At 44.0% G+C, this 18448-nt stretch overlaps 1 protein-coding gene across 3 annotated transcripts in view; it reads left to right on the forward strand.

The window, feature by feature from the left end:
- The window catches only part of LOC124605112 (ecdysone-inducible protein E75), a 469227-nt gene that overhangs the window by 294712 nt on the left and 156067 nt on the right, over nt 1-18448 (forward strand). Inside the window, exon 1 of one of the 3 annotated variants that reach the window (XM_047136569.1) lies at nt 14162-14461. The exons of the other annotated variants lie outside the window; for them this stretch is intronic. Coding sequence (XP_046992525.1) covers nt 14335-14461 — 127 coding nt within the window. The 5' untranslated portion in view covers nt 14162-14334. Of the gene's footprint in view, nt 1-14161; nt 14462-18448 lie in introns of those variants that run through there. 3 annotated transcript variants of the gene reach the window in all.

Here is an 18448-nt window from a genome sequence, read left to right on the forward strand (position 1 = left end):
GGCCGAGGAACCCGAGACCAGGCGCTCACTTTCCATTTCTCGCGCTCGCGCTACTTTCCTCTGAGGCGTCGCAACCGCCACCGAGAGTAACCTACAAGTCGTTGAAATTAAAGTGCAGGCGCTAACAAACGCTGCAGGAGCTTGCAAGTGGGTATGCTGAACCACCGCAGTAACTTTCGTCAAGGGTCGGTATTACTGTAAGGGTATCGCTTGTACCTGGAGCCGAGTTGTTGGCGACACGGACAGTCGTTGGACATCTACATCTACGTCCATACTCCGCAAACCACCTGACGGTGTGTGGAGGAGGGTACCTTGAGTACCTCTATCGGTTCTCCCTTCTATTCCAGTCTCGTATTGTTCGTGGAAAGAAGGATTGTCGGTATGCCTCTGTGTGGGCTCTAACCTCTATGATTTTATCCTCATGGTCTCTTCGCGAGATATACGTAGGAGGGAGCAATATACTGCTTGACTCCTCGGTGAAGGTATGTTCTCGAAACTTCAACAAAAGCCCGTACCGAGCTACTGAGCGTCTCTCCTGCAGAGTCTTCCACTGGAGTTTATCTATCATCTCCGTACCGCTTTCGCGATTACTAAATGATTCTGTAACGAAGAGCGCTGCTCTCCGTTGGATCATCTCTATCTCTTCTATCAACCCTATCTGGTACGGATCCCACACTACTGAGCAGTATTCAAGCAGTGGACGAACAAGCGTACTGTAACCTACTTCCTTTGTTTTCGGATTGCATTTCCTTAGGACTCTTCCAATGAATCTCAATCTAGCATCTGCTTTACCGACGATCAACTTCATATGATCATTCCATTTTAAATCACTCCTAATGCGTACTCCCAAATAATATATGGAATTAACTGCTTCCAGTTGCTGACCTGCTATACTGTAGCTAAATGATAAGGGATCTTTCTTTCTATGTATTTGCAGCACATTACACTTGTCTACATTGTAGTCTTTAGATTTGAGCGGACCTGAACTTTCAAGTACAAGGGTGAACCACCCTTGTAAAACAAAAACAAGTGGATAAACAGAACTCTAAAGTATGGGAAAAGCCTGTGAGGCTGTGTTACTAACTTGACAGTCCTTTTGGAAGCCGCCATCTTGGATGCAACACGCAATTTTCTAATAAAAAGGGGGTCATGTGACATATAAAGCAGTGAGAGAATTTCACAAAAAAGAAAGCTGTCTTTCGTTTTAGCAGAGCTTTATGCATTGTCGAGTTGTGCTCCATTTTGTAAAGAACAGGCAAATGCAGGCGATAGCACGTAAAGACTACACCATGTGCTCGACGTGTCGTTCTGCATGTTTAAATGTTATCATACGCTTCACCCTGTAAGTAGGCTGTTTAGGTTTTTATGTTGGTAACGTCACGTAGCGCTCTGTATGAAAATCACTGGCTGTGCTGTGTGCAGTCTGTGGCAGGTTGGCATTGTTGGAATATTCGCTATTGTAGTGTTGGGCAGTTGGATGTGAGCAGCGCGTAGCGTCGCGCAGTTGCAGGCGAGCCGCCAGCAGTGGTGGATGCGGGGAGAGAGTTGGCGGAGTTTTGAGAGCGGACGATCTGGACGTGTGTCCAGCAGAAAGAGTAAATTTGTAATATTGGATATCATATATATATACTTTTGAACATTATTAAGGTAAATACATTGTTTGTTCTCTATCAAAATCTTTCATTTGCGCCCGCATCTCGTGGTCATGATGTAGCGTTCTCGCTTCCCACGCCCGGGTTCCCGGGTTCGATTCCCGGCGGGGTCAGGGATTTTCTCTGCCTCGTGATGGCTGGGTGTTGTGTGCTGTCCTTAGTTTAGTTAGGTTTAAGTAGTTCTAAGTTCTAGGGGACTGATGACCATAGATGTTAAGTCGCATAGTGCTCAGAGCCATTTGAACCATCTTTCATTTGCTAACTATGCCTATCAGTAATTAGTGACTTCAGTAGTTAGAATCTTCTATTTAGTTGGCAGTATTGGCGCTTGCTGTATTGCAATAGTTCGAGTAACGAAGATTTTTGTGAGATAAGTGATTCATGAAAGTTATAGGTTATTGTTAGTCAGGGCCATTCTTTTGTAGGGATTATTGAAAGTCAAGATTGCGTTGCGCTAAAAATGTGTGTCAGTTTAGTGATGATCAGAATAAGTAAAGAGATAAATGTCTGAGTACGTTCAGTTTTACTCAGCTGTTTGAAAATCAAATAACGTAAGAGGTTTATCAGCACAGTAATTCATTAATTTTTCTAAGGGGACGTTTCAACACATTCGTCAAGGACTTTAATGCATATACATATCGGAAAATCACCAGTCCGTTCCCTGATGTGTGCAAGCTTTCTGTTCTTCATCGTGCACACAGTACACTTCACATTTCCCCATAGATAGAAGGGTAACAATCTGGGCAATGTGGCGACCACTCCACCGGACATCAATGATCTGTCAGTCTCTTGGGAAAAGGGATATCCAGTTATGCCAGGACAGCTAGTGCGTAATGAGGTGGGACACCATCATACTGAAAGACAGTTGCAAATGTTGTGTCTTCAGACAGCAACGACGGTAGTACATCTTCATCTGACAACTGCAGAAACAGTTTGCTGTTAGTGTACCCCATATGACGAAACGCACAACATTTCGAGAACCCCATATCCAACATCGTACTGTACGCAGTGAATGATATGCCTGGATGACACTGGTTGAAATTCTCAGCAAAAACATAGCTGTTGCTCTCTCCTGATATGGTGACGATGACAGTGCATCCGGCTTGAGTTAACTCCATCAGTATTCTCCGTATAAGGAAGAAACATCAGTCACAATTCGAGAATGAGTAAAGCTATAGTCGAATGAAAGGGAGAGTTGCTCTTATCAAATAATTCTGTATCTGCTTGATACGTCGCTTGAAGCCCTTTCCTTTTGGAGTTGCATCCAAGATGGCGTCTACCAAAATGGTTCCCATGTTGGAAACATAACCTCACAGGTGTTCCGTCCCTCGCATCTCATGCTACTTTAAATTTCTGCTTATCCATCGGTTTTTATTTTAGAACGGACCACCCCACAGTCAGGCGAGTCGTATAAGTCACTGAGTCGCGTTAGGGGTGGGAGTAGGCTTGATTTTGAGGAACTGAATGATGTTGCATATTAGTGAATGTTTAAAGTTAATAAACGTCGACGGTGGAAAAGCATTGGAAATGGGATGAGGTGAAGAATATTAACTACAGAATTCAGAAGAAAATACGCCAATAAGTAGGTATGAAGGACTGTTGTTTTCATGTTTAAGTATCTCAAATTGTATGATTAACAATCACGTGTGAATGATAAGAAATAGTAACTGTCCTACACGATCTTCCATCTAAAATTTATTTAGGGTGTAATATCCGAGAATGGAGCTAACCAGAGTGAAAATACTACTGTAAAAGCAATGACAAGAGTGAATTGGAAAACAAGCGTGTTAGGACTGAAATTCTTGTCTTATAATCCATGACTAAAAGTAATTTTCCAGATTTTAGTTTAGAGGTAGATCGCGGGCTTCGAAAAGGAAAGTGTGTGGAGGGAAATTAGACTTTATCTCATTAAGGGAACGGTTCCAGAATTCGCTTTAAGTGATTTAGGGAAAACATAGCAAATCTGAATATGGATTGATGGAAGAGGATTTCAGTATCTGTTAACACGAATGCGAGTCCAGTATCTTAACCAATGCAACCAATGTGTCACTTAGGATGTTTTTTAGCGAAGCATGCCAAATAGGAGAGCTTTATCTTAAAAAAAAAAGCGGATCCTTAAGATCCGACGAGCAAAACAATACATGAAATTTCTAAAATTCCCGATAATTTCTAACTCCGCTTAATTTTGTAAGATTATATAAGTGGTAATTTTAACGTAGATTTATCTTGTTGCCTGTTTCATGCATTGTATATAGAGCATAACTAATTTAATCCTGTCGCAAGTTATCTAAATTTTGTATTTGTAAGTGCTCCTTTCCTTTTGGAGTGGCATCCAAGATGGCGGCTACTGAAGTGGTCGCCATGTTGGAAACATAACCTCACATTCCATCAAAATAAAGCGCAGAAAGTAAAAGAATATCTAGAAACAATGTTATACGGAGAAATGAAATGGAGCAATCACACTTGTTAGTTGCAGGCAGAGCTAATACCAGACTTCGCTTCATTATTAGGGTACTGGGGAATTTCCGTTTGTAAACGAAAGTAATTACCTATGAAACACTTGTCCCGAATGTAGCAGATGAATGCTCTATCGTGGCGGAGGAGGAGGCGAGAGGGGGCAGACCTGTGCCAGGCTGGATCAGCAGGGGATATTGGGAGTATACAAAGAAGGGTAGCGTGAATGATCGACGGCGAGACTGCCTCGCGTGAGTCAGAAAAATACTGCTAAATCTGTGATGCCAGACCGTCGAAGGCCGATGCTTAATGCGTCGCGAAAACCTCTTGCATCCCGCCGGTCACTGGCAGGTGATCGCGAACAACAGGCGGGCGCACTTTCCTCGGCGCTGCGTGACGGCTTCGCGGCTGCAACCTTGTGGAGAAAGTCGCAAGGGAAGAAAGTGCAAGTGTGTCGCTATGAGCTGCAGCGAGCGTAGGCCGCATCTGCCTGCAGACTGCTGGCGCCGATCCACACAGTGCCCCATAGCAGTGTTCTGAGTAAACCGGGTCCTGCCAAATGAGGAAATACGTGATCCAATTTAAATTTAGATTCATCAACAACGACCTGAAACTGGCACCAAAGGAACGATAGAAAAGTCTTGGTTAAAAACAGTCTAGGTTGCAATTTCAGTTTTTTTATTTTTCAACTACGCGTTTCGCTTTATTTAGGCATCTTCAGGTTATCTTAATTTGGCATTTCTTAGAAGGATCCTTTAGTCAGTGTAGCCAAAGGGCATCGTCGAATATATCAGGCCCACATCTCCTTCGTTAAACTCAGTAAAATCTTTTCGCCCACATCTCGTGGTCGTGCGGTAGCGTTCTCGCTTCCCACGCCCGGGTTGCCGGGTTCGATTCCCGGTGGGGTCAGAGATTTTCTCTGCCTCGTGATGACTGGGTGTTGTGTGCTGTCCTTAGGTTAGTTAGGTTTAAGTAGTTCTAAGTTCTAGGGGACTGATGACCATAGATGTTAAGTCCCATAGTGCTCAGAGCCATTTGAACCAACCATTTGAAAATCTTTTCTAGCTGGACGTGAGTGACACCAAGACCTGCATAACGCGTCCCCGTTCACAGAAGCGATTAACAGAATAAGATGAAGCTCAGGTTGTAAGCATAATACCAAATTGCAACCAAGACTGTTTTTAACCAATACTATTACCCTCCGTGCTGCCCTCCAATACTAAATTGGTGATCCCTTGATGCCTATTCTGAGGCATCAATGTATCACCAATTTAATATTGGTGGGCAGCGCGGAGGGTAAAAATCGTAGAGGGAGACGAAGAGATGAATACATTAAACAGATTCAGAAGCATGTAGATTGCAGTAGGTACTGGTAGATGAAAAAGCTTGCACAGTATAGAGTAGTATTGAAAGCTGCATCAAACCAATCTCTGGACTGAAGACAACAACAACAACAACAACCCCAACTGTTAAGCACTGGTTTGATGTATGCCACATGTGGATTGGAAGAATTTAGATAGAAAAGTCAAATACAAAAGGCTAGTTGTGGGTTCACACAAAATATTTGAAGGGTAGATGTTACTGACAGACATATACGAAATTACGCTGCACTAATGAGAAGATGTTTTCTTGCGAGAAGCAACCAGAAGTAAGTGAAGATGTGTTAATGTTTCCACCAACCATGTCGAGCCTCGTTTTCCATGTTACTCAATTTATTCGCGCAGCGAACTTGGAAGTAGTATCGTCAATATGACCACGTTTGGACTCTTAATTTTCTTACTGTAATTAACATACTAGATGGGAATATAGGCAGATATCGGCGAAGAATTACAAGTAGCGTCTCTAAAGTGCCTCGATAAGGATTTCTAAACAAACGTCGGGGCCGGCCGAGATGGCCGAGCGGTTCTAGGCGCTACAGTCTGGAACCGCGCGACCGCTACGGTCGCAGGTTCGAATCCTGCCTCGGGCATGGATGTGTGTGATGTCCTTAGGTTAGTTAGGTTTAAGTAGTTCTAAGTTCTAGGGGACTGATGACCTCAGATGTTAAGTCCCATAGTGCTCAGAGCCATTTGAACAAACGTCGGTAGAATTTTACATACGCGGCTGGCGAAATATATGCTTTTCATCTTGGCGTAAGTTTATACTTAATGCAACTGCATTCCTTCATTTGCTTTACGTCGTTAAATCTAATAGCGACCAAGCAAATTATTTGTACAGCATTGCGTGATTTTACTGCACAGCAATGATTGATGTTATGGGCATTAACTGATGGGAGAATAGTAAATTTATGTTCTGAATTGGAGGATGCAAAAAAATTCCTTTAAAATTTATGAAACTCGTTTGGTAGAAGTTGCTTTCTGAGCGTTCTTAGTGGTGTGTCATATGTTGGCTGAATTAAAATGGAGAATGGATATATGAAACTTAATTTTGAAGCAATTTATATTTCGTGGTTTGGTTTGTACTCTTGTTTTTCGATTGCTAACAACGTAAGGCGCTAGTGTTTCCCTTCTCAAATTAATCTTTTCTTTTTTTTTTTTTAAGTATCAGGGTCTTTTATGTACTGTACTGTAACTGCTCTTGCGTCATTGTTGTATTTCGTGTGGTATTTGAGGTACTTGCTCAAACATTTCATTGTGTTTAATCTAACGTGCCATTTTTGTTATTTGTCATTTTATAAATTCAAATGTCACCGATAACAAGTCAGTGCATCTACTGCACTCACTCAGGCAAGTGCGTCAATAACTCAAAAACAAATCTAGCGTTCCATAAATGGGACGCTTATCGTAAAACAAATGGAAGTTAATTAAAGATGTATGAGATCAGGATAAAGATGTTTATTAGTTTCGAGTCTCAAAATTGACACCAATGCTATAAAACAAATCAAACAAAACTAAATCAAAATTGCGTTTCGCCGGCCGGCGTGGCCGTGCGGTTCTAGGCGCTACAGTCTGGAACCGAGCGCCCGTTACGGTCGCAGGTTCGAATCCTGCCTCGGGCATGGATGTGTGTGATGTCCTTAGGTTAGTTCGGTTTAATTAGTTCTAAGTTCTAGGCGACTGATGACCTCAGAAGTTAAGTCGCATAGTGCTCAGAGCCATTTGAACCATTTGAACCAAACTCGCGTTTCAGTTTTCTATTATTTACAATAAATTCGTGAAGTCCAGCCCTGGAAAAACAAAACATTCGTGTTCCGTGTCACGCAATGCTAACCTTCCACGCATCCTTTCGAAGCCTGTTATTAGTTGGTTTCTACTTGGCAATATTAGCAGTCAACAGGAAGCAACTGCTCGGTCAGACTGCTGAAGGCAACAGGTGGTGGTGCGACCTGTCTGCTTGTAAACAAAACCGAGGGCTGCCCGTGCCAGGGAAAGTGAATCCACGAGTGGCCGCCGGCGGCAGCAGAGCGGGAAATCTGCAGCGCCGTGCCGTGTCGACCGCAAGCCGCTGCTTTCTCGTCCCGAGGCGGCGCCGTCCCCAGCACCGCTTACCGTACATTCCACCCACCCCCACCACCCCTACAGTGCTCCACAGGGAGTACACACTATTAAGACGAACATTGTTCCAGTCCAGTTGCTGACACTGTCTTACCAGATTTCCCACTAAAGAAAACATCACTCAAGAGCTATTAGCGTTGTCACAATCGCCATTACAGCTCCTGGTGTTTCACGTTCTTTCTTTAATTGGACCATCTGTCAGCTTTCTTCCTTCTTCCGTATGCTGTAACGTTGGCGCCCAGTATTCCTACATTTTTCTCTGTTATCCTCTTTTTCTCAATCAATCCACATACCACCTTTTTTAGAGACTCGGCTTCTCTCACAACTGCTCGTGCGCCGCGGTGTAGCCGCGTGGTCCAGGGCGCCTTGCCACGGGTCGGCTCCCCCCCGTCGGAGGTTCGAATCCTCCCTCGGAAATTGGTGTTGTTCTTAGCGTACGTTAATTTAAGGGGGGTAGGACGTCAAACGGGACGACTTGGCGCAGGAGAGGCACCACGGGACATTTTAATTTCCACTGTTTATACTTTTACAAATAAATTCATAAAACTTTGTCAGCATGACCAGGAAGGATTCAGAATTCACAATCATAGCAGTGGAAGTTCGAAAACATAACGAAATAATTTTCTTTACATGTGAAATTTTATCATTTTTTTCACTTACTAATGGCAGCATTTGTTGCTATAGGTACACTTTTCTTCATAAGTAAGAGAGATGGTTCGATGAATTTTGCACAGCATACAAACCATACTTAAAGGTGTATGAAACTCTAGAATTTTCCACATCTGTTAAAAACTGTGGTAAAAATTGAGGTAATTAACTATAAAATTTGTGTTTTTTGTAAACATGAAGTTTAAAATATAACAGCTCATTCGTTTTTACATAAATTAAATAAATTCTAGAGTTTCATACACTTGTAAGTATGGTATGTGTGCTGTGCAAAATTCATCGAAGAATCTCTCTAATTTATGAAGAAAAGTGTACCTACAGCAACAAATGCAGCCATAAGTAAGTGAAAAAATGATGAAATTTCACATGTAAAAAAATTATTTTGTTATGTTTTCGGACTTCCACTGAAATGAGTGTGAATCCAGCATCCTTCCTGGTGATGCAAACAAATTTTTATGACTTTATTTGTAAAAGTATAGACAGTGGAAATTAAAATGTCCTGTGATGCCTCCCCTGCTCCAAGTCGGCCCGTTTGACGTCCTACCCCCTTTAAGTTAGATTAAGTAGTGTGTAAGCCTAGGTACCGATGACCTCAACTGTTTGGTTCCATAGGAACTTTCCACTGTTGATACCACTGGTCTGTTGACAGAACTCGAGTTCCTGATGGCCCCGTGTTTCAACCCTATTCATTTGGTGCTTACTTCAGCTGCATTTAACCAATGTCACTAGAACATGGTAACTGCAAGGGCCAAAGGTAGCAGAGGAACCAAAAGTGAGTCATTTAACGTAATAATCTAATGTTCAGAAATAGATATTTATTTTTTTATTGACTTGATAACAGATTAAGCTCATATCAACCCTTCAAAGTGACGACCACCAGTATCAATACATTCATTACAACAACGGATAAATTTTCACGGTATTCTTAAATAAAATAAAAATAAAAAAACTCTTTTTGTGTTGTACAGTGTGACAAGTAATGCGAATCCTACTCACCAGTTCTTCTCCGTGACTTTTTCTTCGTTAGGGACCACATTCATAATATTCTTCTTGAATGAAATTGCCGCTATTCCACTTTAAGGTTTGTATTATTCATTTATTTCAGACTACCGCGATTACGGCTTTATAGACATTATCAAGTGCAAAGGTGAAACATTAAACATCCGGCATGTCAGAATGACATGTTGTCAGAATATTTCATCATATATGTAGTGATATAAACCAGTCTTCTTGGCTCCATCCTAGACTCGGGACAGCGGCTGATCAAACAGTATGTAGAACAAAAACCAAACAACAGCCATATTTCAGTCAGGTCTTATATATTTTTCTTTAAGCTACGAGTTTCGGCACTTCACTGCTGCCATCCTCAAGCATCTATGCACACTGTGAACGGATGTAACACAAAGATTGGTAAAGCACAACAGGATCCATCAAACAAATCTGTATTCCGTAAATGTTTTTCTGGAGTGAGTACACAGTTGTTGTCTAATCGCTGGGGTATTCACTTCACATAAATATACGGGGAATCCAGATTTATTTGATGGCTTCTGTTGTACTGCACCAAGCTTTGTGGTACATCTCTTCACAGTGTGCCTTAAAGAAAAATAAATAAGAACGGATTGAAATACGACTGTTGTTTGGTTTTTGTTCTACATACACCAGACGTCATATTGTAAGATATATTAAAAATGGGCCTGCCGTAATACCTATTTTTCGTTCGCACCCATGTCTTATAATGTGACGGCTGGTATATATGACCACTTAAGTGTTGTAATACTGTTGTAATTTCGTTGACGAGATGTCAGTGAGAAATGTCGGATATTCGAAGACATTTTCACCACTGCAGTTGACAATAAAGCCGATATCGCCGTAGTGCGAAATAAATGAATAATAAATAATTATAACTAAATGATGGCAATTCTATTCAAAAAGTTCTTCTTTAGTTTGTACTGAGTTTTGTACACTAACGAGCTCATATAATCATGCTCGCCAATAGGACAGAATCTCCCGTTCCTATCCAACAAAGAGAATATCTGTTGTTCACGTGGTCACGTACATAAATATCAAAGTGGGGTGGTGTCATACGTCCTCTCGTCGACTCAAGAACCGCTGTATCCATCCAATGTGACAGCACGTCTTCAATAAATATCAGTGAACATGCATCATTCAATCAGGATTCAGCAAATAACGTCGAATCACTTGATCCTGTAAGCACTGATCGTTCGAGACCTCGGACTCCCTGAAATATTCATTTCGGACTGTTGGTTCCTTATCTCAAGATACTCATTTTAAGATATCCCCCAATCGTAAAATTATGACCCCAAAATTTCAGATAACCCGGTAAATACAGGTTTTCACTGTCTCCAGATTCATAAACAAACTTGAGTAAATAAAGCCATTATCCTTTTCTGATTTGCCCATGTTTAAGCTCTGTATTTAGTAATTTCGTATTGTCCACACTCTATCACTTTGTTTTCTTTTTTTCCGTGCCCAGCTACCATACGGTTTTTGTACTGTCTTCCAGCCGATTCATCTTCCTGCCCAACTTTTCCACAGTTTCTGTCCGCAGCTCGTGGTCGTGCGGTTGCGTTCATGCTTCCCACGCCCGGGTTCCCGGGTTCGATTGCCGGCGGGGTCAGGGATTTTCTCTGCCTCGTGATGACTGGGTGTTGTGTGATGTCCTTAGGTTAGTTAGGTTTAAGTAGTTCTAAGTTCTAGGGGACTGATGACCATAGATGTTAAGTCCCATAGTGCTCAGAGCCATTTGAACCATTTGAGCCACAGTTTCTCTAAGTCGCTAGCAGGCTACTGTAGACCTCCTTCTCCAGTGTTTCTCCATCTGAGCTTGTGTTCCATCTCCAATTGTGTTTAATATTCCTACATTCGTCGCTTTGTTGTAGATTCCCAGTTTTGTTGTACCTCGCCCGAACATTGATCAACGAAGTTTGGCAGTCATCGCGCTTGTCTGAGAAAATTTCATTCAGCATCAGCATCTTTACATGACACGCCTTCAAGGTTTACGTTTTCTGTAGTTTCTATCAATATATGAAGGCGAATGCTGATGTCTTTCACAAAGACAGTGCCAAATTTCTGCCACAACCACGTGTTATTCCTCTAATGACGTCTAAACGAAATCTGCGAACAAAGAGTGGAATAAAGAACTACATCTACATCTACATCCATACTCCGCAAGCCACCTGACGGTGTGTGGCGGAGGGTACTTTGAGTACCTCTATCGGTTCTCCCATATATTCCAGTCTCGTATTGTTCGCAGAAAGAAAGATCGTCGGTATGCCTCTGTGTGGGTTCTAATCTCTCTGATTTTATCCTCATGGTCTCTTCGCGAGATATACATAGGTGGAGTAATATACTGCTTGACTCCTCGGTGAAGGTATGTTCTCGAAACTTCAACAAAAGCCCGTACCGAGCTACTGAGCGTCTCTCTTGCAGAGTCTTCCACTGGAGTCTGTCTATCATCTCCTGTAAAGAAGCGCGCTGCTCTCCATTGGATCTTCTCTATCTCTTCTATCAACCATATCTGGTCCCACACCGGTGAGTAGTATTCAAGCAGTGGGCGAACAAGTGTACTGTAACCCACTTCCTTTGTTTTCGGATTGCATTTCCTTAGGATTCTTCCAATGAATCTCAGTATGGCATCCGATCAACTTTATATGATCATTCCATTTCAAATCACTTCTAATGCGTACTCCCAGATAATTTATGGAATTAACTGCTTCCAGTTGCTGATCTTCTATATTGTAGGTAAATGATAAAGGATCTTTCTTTCTATGTATTCGAAGCACATTACACTTGTCTACATTGAGATTCAATTGCCATTCCCTGCACCATGCGTCAATTTTCCATTGTTACAACCTCTCGATATACCACAGCATCGTCCGCAAAAAGCCTCAGTGAACTTCCGATTTCATCCACAAGGTCATTTATGTATATTGTGAATAGCAACGGTCCTACGGCACTCCCCTGCGGCACACCTGAAATCACTCTTACTTCGGAAGACTTCTCGCCATTGAGAATGACATGCTGCGTTCTGTTATCTAGGAACTCTTCAATCCAATCACACAATTGGTCTGATAGTCCATATGCTCTTACTTTGTTCATTAAACGACTGTGGGGTACTGTATCGAACGCCTTGCGGAAGTCAAGAAACACGGCATCTCCCTGGGAACCCGTGTCTATGACCCTCTGAGTCTCGTGGACGAATAGCGCGATCTGGGTTTCACACGGTCGTCTCTTTCGAAACCCATGCTGATTCCTACAGAGTAGATTTCTAGTCTCCTCTAGTGTGTTCCTAATGTTCCTCCTGTATTCAAACATTATGAATCACCTCGAAGGGAACGATCTATTGATACGTAATCAGCATGGTTTCAGAAAACATCGTTCTTGTGCAACGCTGCTAGCTCTTTTTTCGCACGAAGTAATGGCCGCTAACGATAGGGGATCTCAAGTAGATTCCGTATTTCTAGATTTCCGGAAAGCTTTTGACACCGTTCCTCACAAGCGACTTCTAATCAAGCTGCGGGCCTATGGGGTATCGTCTCAGTTGTGCGACTGGATTCGTGATTTCCTGTCAGGAAGGTCGCAGTTTGTAGTAATAGACGGCAAATCATTGAGTAAAACTGAAGTGATATCAGGTGTTCCCCGGGGAAGCATCCTGGGAGCTCTGCTGTTCCTGATCTATATAAATGACCTGGATGACAATCTGAGCAGTTATCTTAGGTTGTTCGCAGATGATGCTGTAATTTACCGTCTAGTAAGGCCATCCGAAGACCAGTATCATTTGCAAAGCGATTTAGAAAAGATTGCTGTATGGTGTGGCAGGTGGCAGTTGACGCTAAATAACGAAAAGTGTGAGGTGATCCACATGAGTTCCAAAAGAAATCCGTTGGAATTCGATTACTCGATAAATAGTACAATTCTCAAGGCTGTCAATTCAACTAAGTACCTGGGTGTAAAAATTACGAACAACTTCAGTTGGAAAGACCACATAGATAATATTGTGGGGATGGCGAGCCAAAGGTTGCGTTTCATCGGCAGGACACTTAGAAGATGCAACAAGTCCACCAAAGGGACAGCTTACACTACACTCGTTCGTCCTCTGTTAGAATATTGCTGCACGGTGTGGGATCCTTACCAGGTGGGATTGACGAAGGACATCGAAAGGTTGCAAAAGAGGGCAGCCCGTTTTATACGCGAGTTGGGATGGAAGTCATTAAAGCAAAGACGTTTTTCGTTGCGGCGAGATCTATTTACGAAATTTCTGTCACCAACTTTCTCTTCCGAATGCGAACATATTTTGTTGAGCCCAAACTACATAGGTAGGAATGATCATCAAAATAAAATAAGAGAAATCAGAGCTCGAACAGAAAGGTTTAGGTGTTCGTTTTTCCCGCGCGCTGTTCAGGAGTGGAATGGTAAAGAGATAGTATGATTGTGGTTCGATGAACCCTCTGCCAAGCACTTAAATGTGAATTGCAGAGTAATCATGTAGATGTAGATGTAGTCGTGTCGCCGTCGACCACTACGGTCGGATTCTGTTCTGAAAGCGGAGCTGACACTTTTGCAGGCAAAACACGCGCGAAAGTGGACTTTTGTGGATAATTAGGGAAGAGAGTCAGAGTCGAAGCCGAAGGCGAAACCGCTGAGAGGCCGGCGCCAGGCGCGGTGAAAGCTGCAGCGCGGCCGAGAACCGACAGCGAGAGTGTGTTGACCCCGCGGAGCCTGCAACTGAGTCACTGGGTCACTTTCGCCTGTGGCGAGCGCGCTCGGAGCGCCGTGCGCATGCGCGGGCCCGCTCCGGCGCCCCCCACCACCTCTCCCGCGGCGGCGGAGGCGGCAGCGGCGGGTTCCGGCTCCTCAGATACGTGCGGACCGCCTTTGCGCAAGGACTCGCTGCAGCTGCAAACCGACACGTCCGTCGTAGCTTTTGTTGTTGTTGTTGTTGTTGCTGCTGTTGTCGTCAGCGGCTACTGACGTCGCCGACAGTCGACATTGTTCCCGCCGGCGGGTCGGTGGTGCCGCGCGACACACTCGGCTAAGGACGTTTCGCGATGACTGTGAAGGACCCAAGTAAGGCGGCAAGCGCGTGTGCGTCTCCTGTGACGGCGGCGCCGGCGGCGGCCAGCGTGCCGGCGTTCTCCGTGGACAGTGACAACCTCATAGGCAGGGTGCTCGAAGGTAAGCGCGGCCTACAACGACGCCTTCTGCCGACGTCACGACGCACGCGCAGTGCGCGCTCCATTCTTCCCCTGCTGCCCTCTGTGTAGCCTTGACCTTGACCTCTTAACCCCCTCCCCACCCCTCGCAACATCCCTCGCACTGGATCCTTGTACTGTCGTAATTTTGCCCAACTTTTTTCTCTGTACAGAGAATATTCGTATATGTGGATATTTTTATTGCTCCAAAATTTCTCCCCTCGTCAGATTTCGGACCTCAGGCAATTTTCAAGTGTAACAAGTGAACAAAGCAGCCACTCCTTCAGCTTTACTGCACTAGACATCAATATTATTCGTCGATCCATTATTCGGTCAGTTAGACCAATGGGTCCACTGAAAAGAATTGACATTAATTTTTTTTTTTCGTCTCCACGTCCACCTTCACAATTCGTCTGCTACCACTGCATTTAGCTAGTCCCGAGTTCGGTGGGACAATTTTTACCTTTGTCCTCTGCAGTAGCAGAGACGCTGCAGAATCAGCTGTCCCTAAAAGTCTAAGGCGCTGCGGTCACAGACTGTGCGGCTGGTCCAGGCGGAGGTTGGAGTCCTCCCTCGGGCATGGGTGTGTGTGTTTGTCCTTAGGATGATTTAGGTTAAGTAGTGTGTAAGCTTAGGGAGTGATGACCTTAGCGGTCAAGTCCCATAAGATTTCACACACATTTGAACATTTTTTTGCCCCTAAAATCATAGACTAGTTTGCACAAAAATTCATTCCACCGCTGCCTCTTTTGAGCCTTTCTCGGTTAATTATAATGCCAACGCTGCAAGCAGCTATTTTCAGATTTTAAACGGCAGAAGCAATTCGGCAGCTGTTGGTTCTACCTCTGTTTCCCTCCCCTGTGTCTCTTAAGCCCTCCCCCCTCACTCCCATGCACATACCTTCACATGCATACACGTACAAACTGCTTGTTACCATAGCACTAGAGTGACGTCTGTAACACAGACATTGTGCGTATTCTCTGTTGGAAAATCTCATCAGTCAGATTCAACATCCCACACTATTTCACCTTTAGTGACTGCGTAAGACATCAAAAGTTCGTGATCCTAACCAAATGGGAAATGGAATAATAAAAGTGCATTTTATCCAACACGCATTTTTTTATGTACATAGCTCATTTGACCTTGTTGCATTTCGGAAGTTTGTACGTAATTGGTCTGTAGCAATGCTAGTTATTAGTATCTTGCGATCTGGTTTCAGTTGCTGTTGGTAACATGAAACCACTGTTACTTACTCTCCTATAACACAGTTCTCTTCGTGTAAGACATTTTATATGCCCAACTGTTGGCTAACGGGCTCCGAAAATTTGCTTTAATACCCGTTACCGATTGAAGTAGCTTCAAAACGCGGATTTATTCTGCCAGTTTCGCTTCTTGTAGCTCGTACATTTGTTTCCGCTTTCGTCAAAAAGAACGCGCTTTCGACTTATCGATACCAATTCATTTGGAGCCGATGTCACCTCGTTCACATTTGTCGGCATCTGCACAGGTTGTTTGACGCTGTTTGTTTCCCTGCCACAAGCTCTCTGTTGCTCCGCGGAGGGCATTGCAATTTATTTATTTATTTATTTATTTTGCTATAGTTGTAACTTGTTTTGGTAAACACTACCGTTATCGTAATTTTGTTTGTCTTGCCTGCTATTCCTCGTACTGTTATTGTGTTCTTCGATAATCTTTCGTTAAATAATAAAAATTCATTATTTTTGCAAACTGGTTAACGAGTTGAATTGTTTTAGTGCATCAACGAGAACTAATCGGACGTTCCTGTATTGGTTTGAACGCGTAAAGCTAATATCCTTGGCAGGCAGACGTAGGAAATTGCTTAAAATGTGTGACAGTGGTGTTTAACCAATGCTTTAAGTTTCACAATGGTATAACAATGGTGCATGGTTCATTTATAGGTTGCTGTAAGTAGCTGCGGCTAGAGCAGATAATTTTGCTTTACACTTGGACATGTTCGGCAGGCTGTTTACGGGACTGTTTTAGATGTAAATAAAAACGTGCTGTAAACAGTCACTGAACTTTAAGTTTTTCTTGTTTATGACGTGTGTTCCCGACAGTATGTTCTTCACGTCGAAAGTCCGGCAGCTAAACACTGTACTTGATGATGGAACAAAGCCTTTGGAGTGCGTCGTAAATATACAGAAGTTCATTTTCGTCTGGGTGGGCACTACAGCCTCGATAAATTAGAGAAATAATTTCACTCCACGCGGCCGTATTTTAGAACAGCAGCACTAGTTTCGAGCATGGGCCACTGTCAAGTGCATCTACAGCAGATGTGGATACATAGTCTTCATCGTTGCAGGAGGAGACGAGGACGATGTATTCACATCTGTTATGGACGCACTTGAAAGTGGGTCATGTCCGAAAGTAGTAGTGCTGATCAGAATACGGCTGTTAAATAAGGCCCAGTGGAATAACGTTTTGCTCCTTAAAATTGATTGGCTATTAGGAAGATGGCAACAAACCGGGAATTAGACAAAGTGGTTGACAGAAAGGAAGAGTGAATCGTGCTACCGAGGGTGAACGCTGGCAGAGAGAGAGAGAGAGAGTGTGCAGGGCGGCGTCGGTTTCTCCGCTGCGGCCGATGTGGGTCGCGCCAGGTCGTTGCCCCCGCGCGCGAACGCGGCCACCGGCGCGGTCGTCGCCCCGCGCGGCCTACTCTGCCCCCACCGCTGACACTCCCCCCTCCCCCTTCCCTCCTCCCCCCTCCCCCACAACTCTGTCCGCCAACCAGCCGCGGGCCCCGTACGGAGCGTGTAAGCGAACGCGTTCTCTCCTCGTTTGCAAGTGGTTACGTCCGAAAGGTCGAGAAGTGGCATCCTCATTAGGTCACACACGACAGCAAAACACTCGTCATCTGCTGGCGAAGTCAGCGAAAGTCATTCTAGCTGCCAGGGGCGCCCTGCGAAGGGAGAGCGAAGCCAGCACTTTCGCTGTTCTTCACCTCCATTCGATTCGCTTTCGTCAGCGATTCTCGGAGCTGTGACAACGACCTCGTTTGAACTCTACTAAACAACCTCTATCAAGCAGGCGACAGTGCACTACAATCCCTATTATTTCGGATCTCATCGTTCTTTTAGTATCAAACGCGAGAGCGCTTTCACTCTTTTGGACCCCTCTCGGGTTTCTATTTCTCAGAATTCTCGGAGCTATAAGAACGGCCCCACTTCAAATCCACCCGAGTATGACCTGTAACAAGGAATTTATTCCGGGTGATAATAAGCTCCACCCCCCCCCCCCCCGCCCCCAATTACTTCGGAATCCAGAAATTTTATGAAATTTCCTCTCGTTGCTCCCAAACTTTGTTTCCATTGTTAGCTTCAAGGAGATGCTGGGGTCATTATTTCGGGAAGACTATCCTTGACAACAACAAAATGTTCAAATGTGTGTGAAATCTTATGGGACTTGACTGCTAAGGCCATCAGTCCCTAAGCTTACACACTACTTAAACTAAATTATCCTAAGGACAAACACACACGCCCATGCCCGAGGGAGGACTCGAACCTCCGCCGGAACCAGCCGCACAGTCCATGACTGCAGCGCCTTAGACCCTCGGCTGATCCCGCGTGGCCCTTGACAACACGTACGTCCTTCTAAATGAAAAATTATGCGTGTTAGACATTAATTTCTAATTGCCACCGGCTGCTAGAGAGAAATATTTGTGACGGAGAAGCAAAGCAAGCAGATAGGATTATTAGGGCTGGACGCATCATCGACGAAGAGATCTTCAGATACAGTGGACAAGCTCGGACTGCAAAAGGAAGGGAAAAGAATTTGACCCCTTCTTTGCAAAGGTAGCTTCCAGGCATTTACCATAACCCGTTTAGGGACTCTCTGGAAATCGCAAACTCGTATGTCCAACCTGGGCTTTGAATCGCACCTACTCCGAATATGAGTTCAGTGTCTTGACAAACGCATCCCTCCCTCAGTAATGGAGAGACAGAGGAGT

Source organism: Schistocerca americana, chromosome 3 (assembly GCF_021461395.2).
Source record: "Schistocerca americana isolate TAMUIC-IGC-003095 chromosome 3, iqSchAmer2.1, whole genome shotgun sequence".
NCBI classification, from domain to species: domain Eukaryota; kingdom Metazoa; phylum Arthropoda; class Insecta; order Orthoptera; family Acrididae; genus Schistocerca; species Schistocerca americana.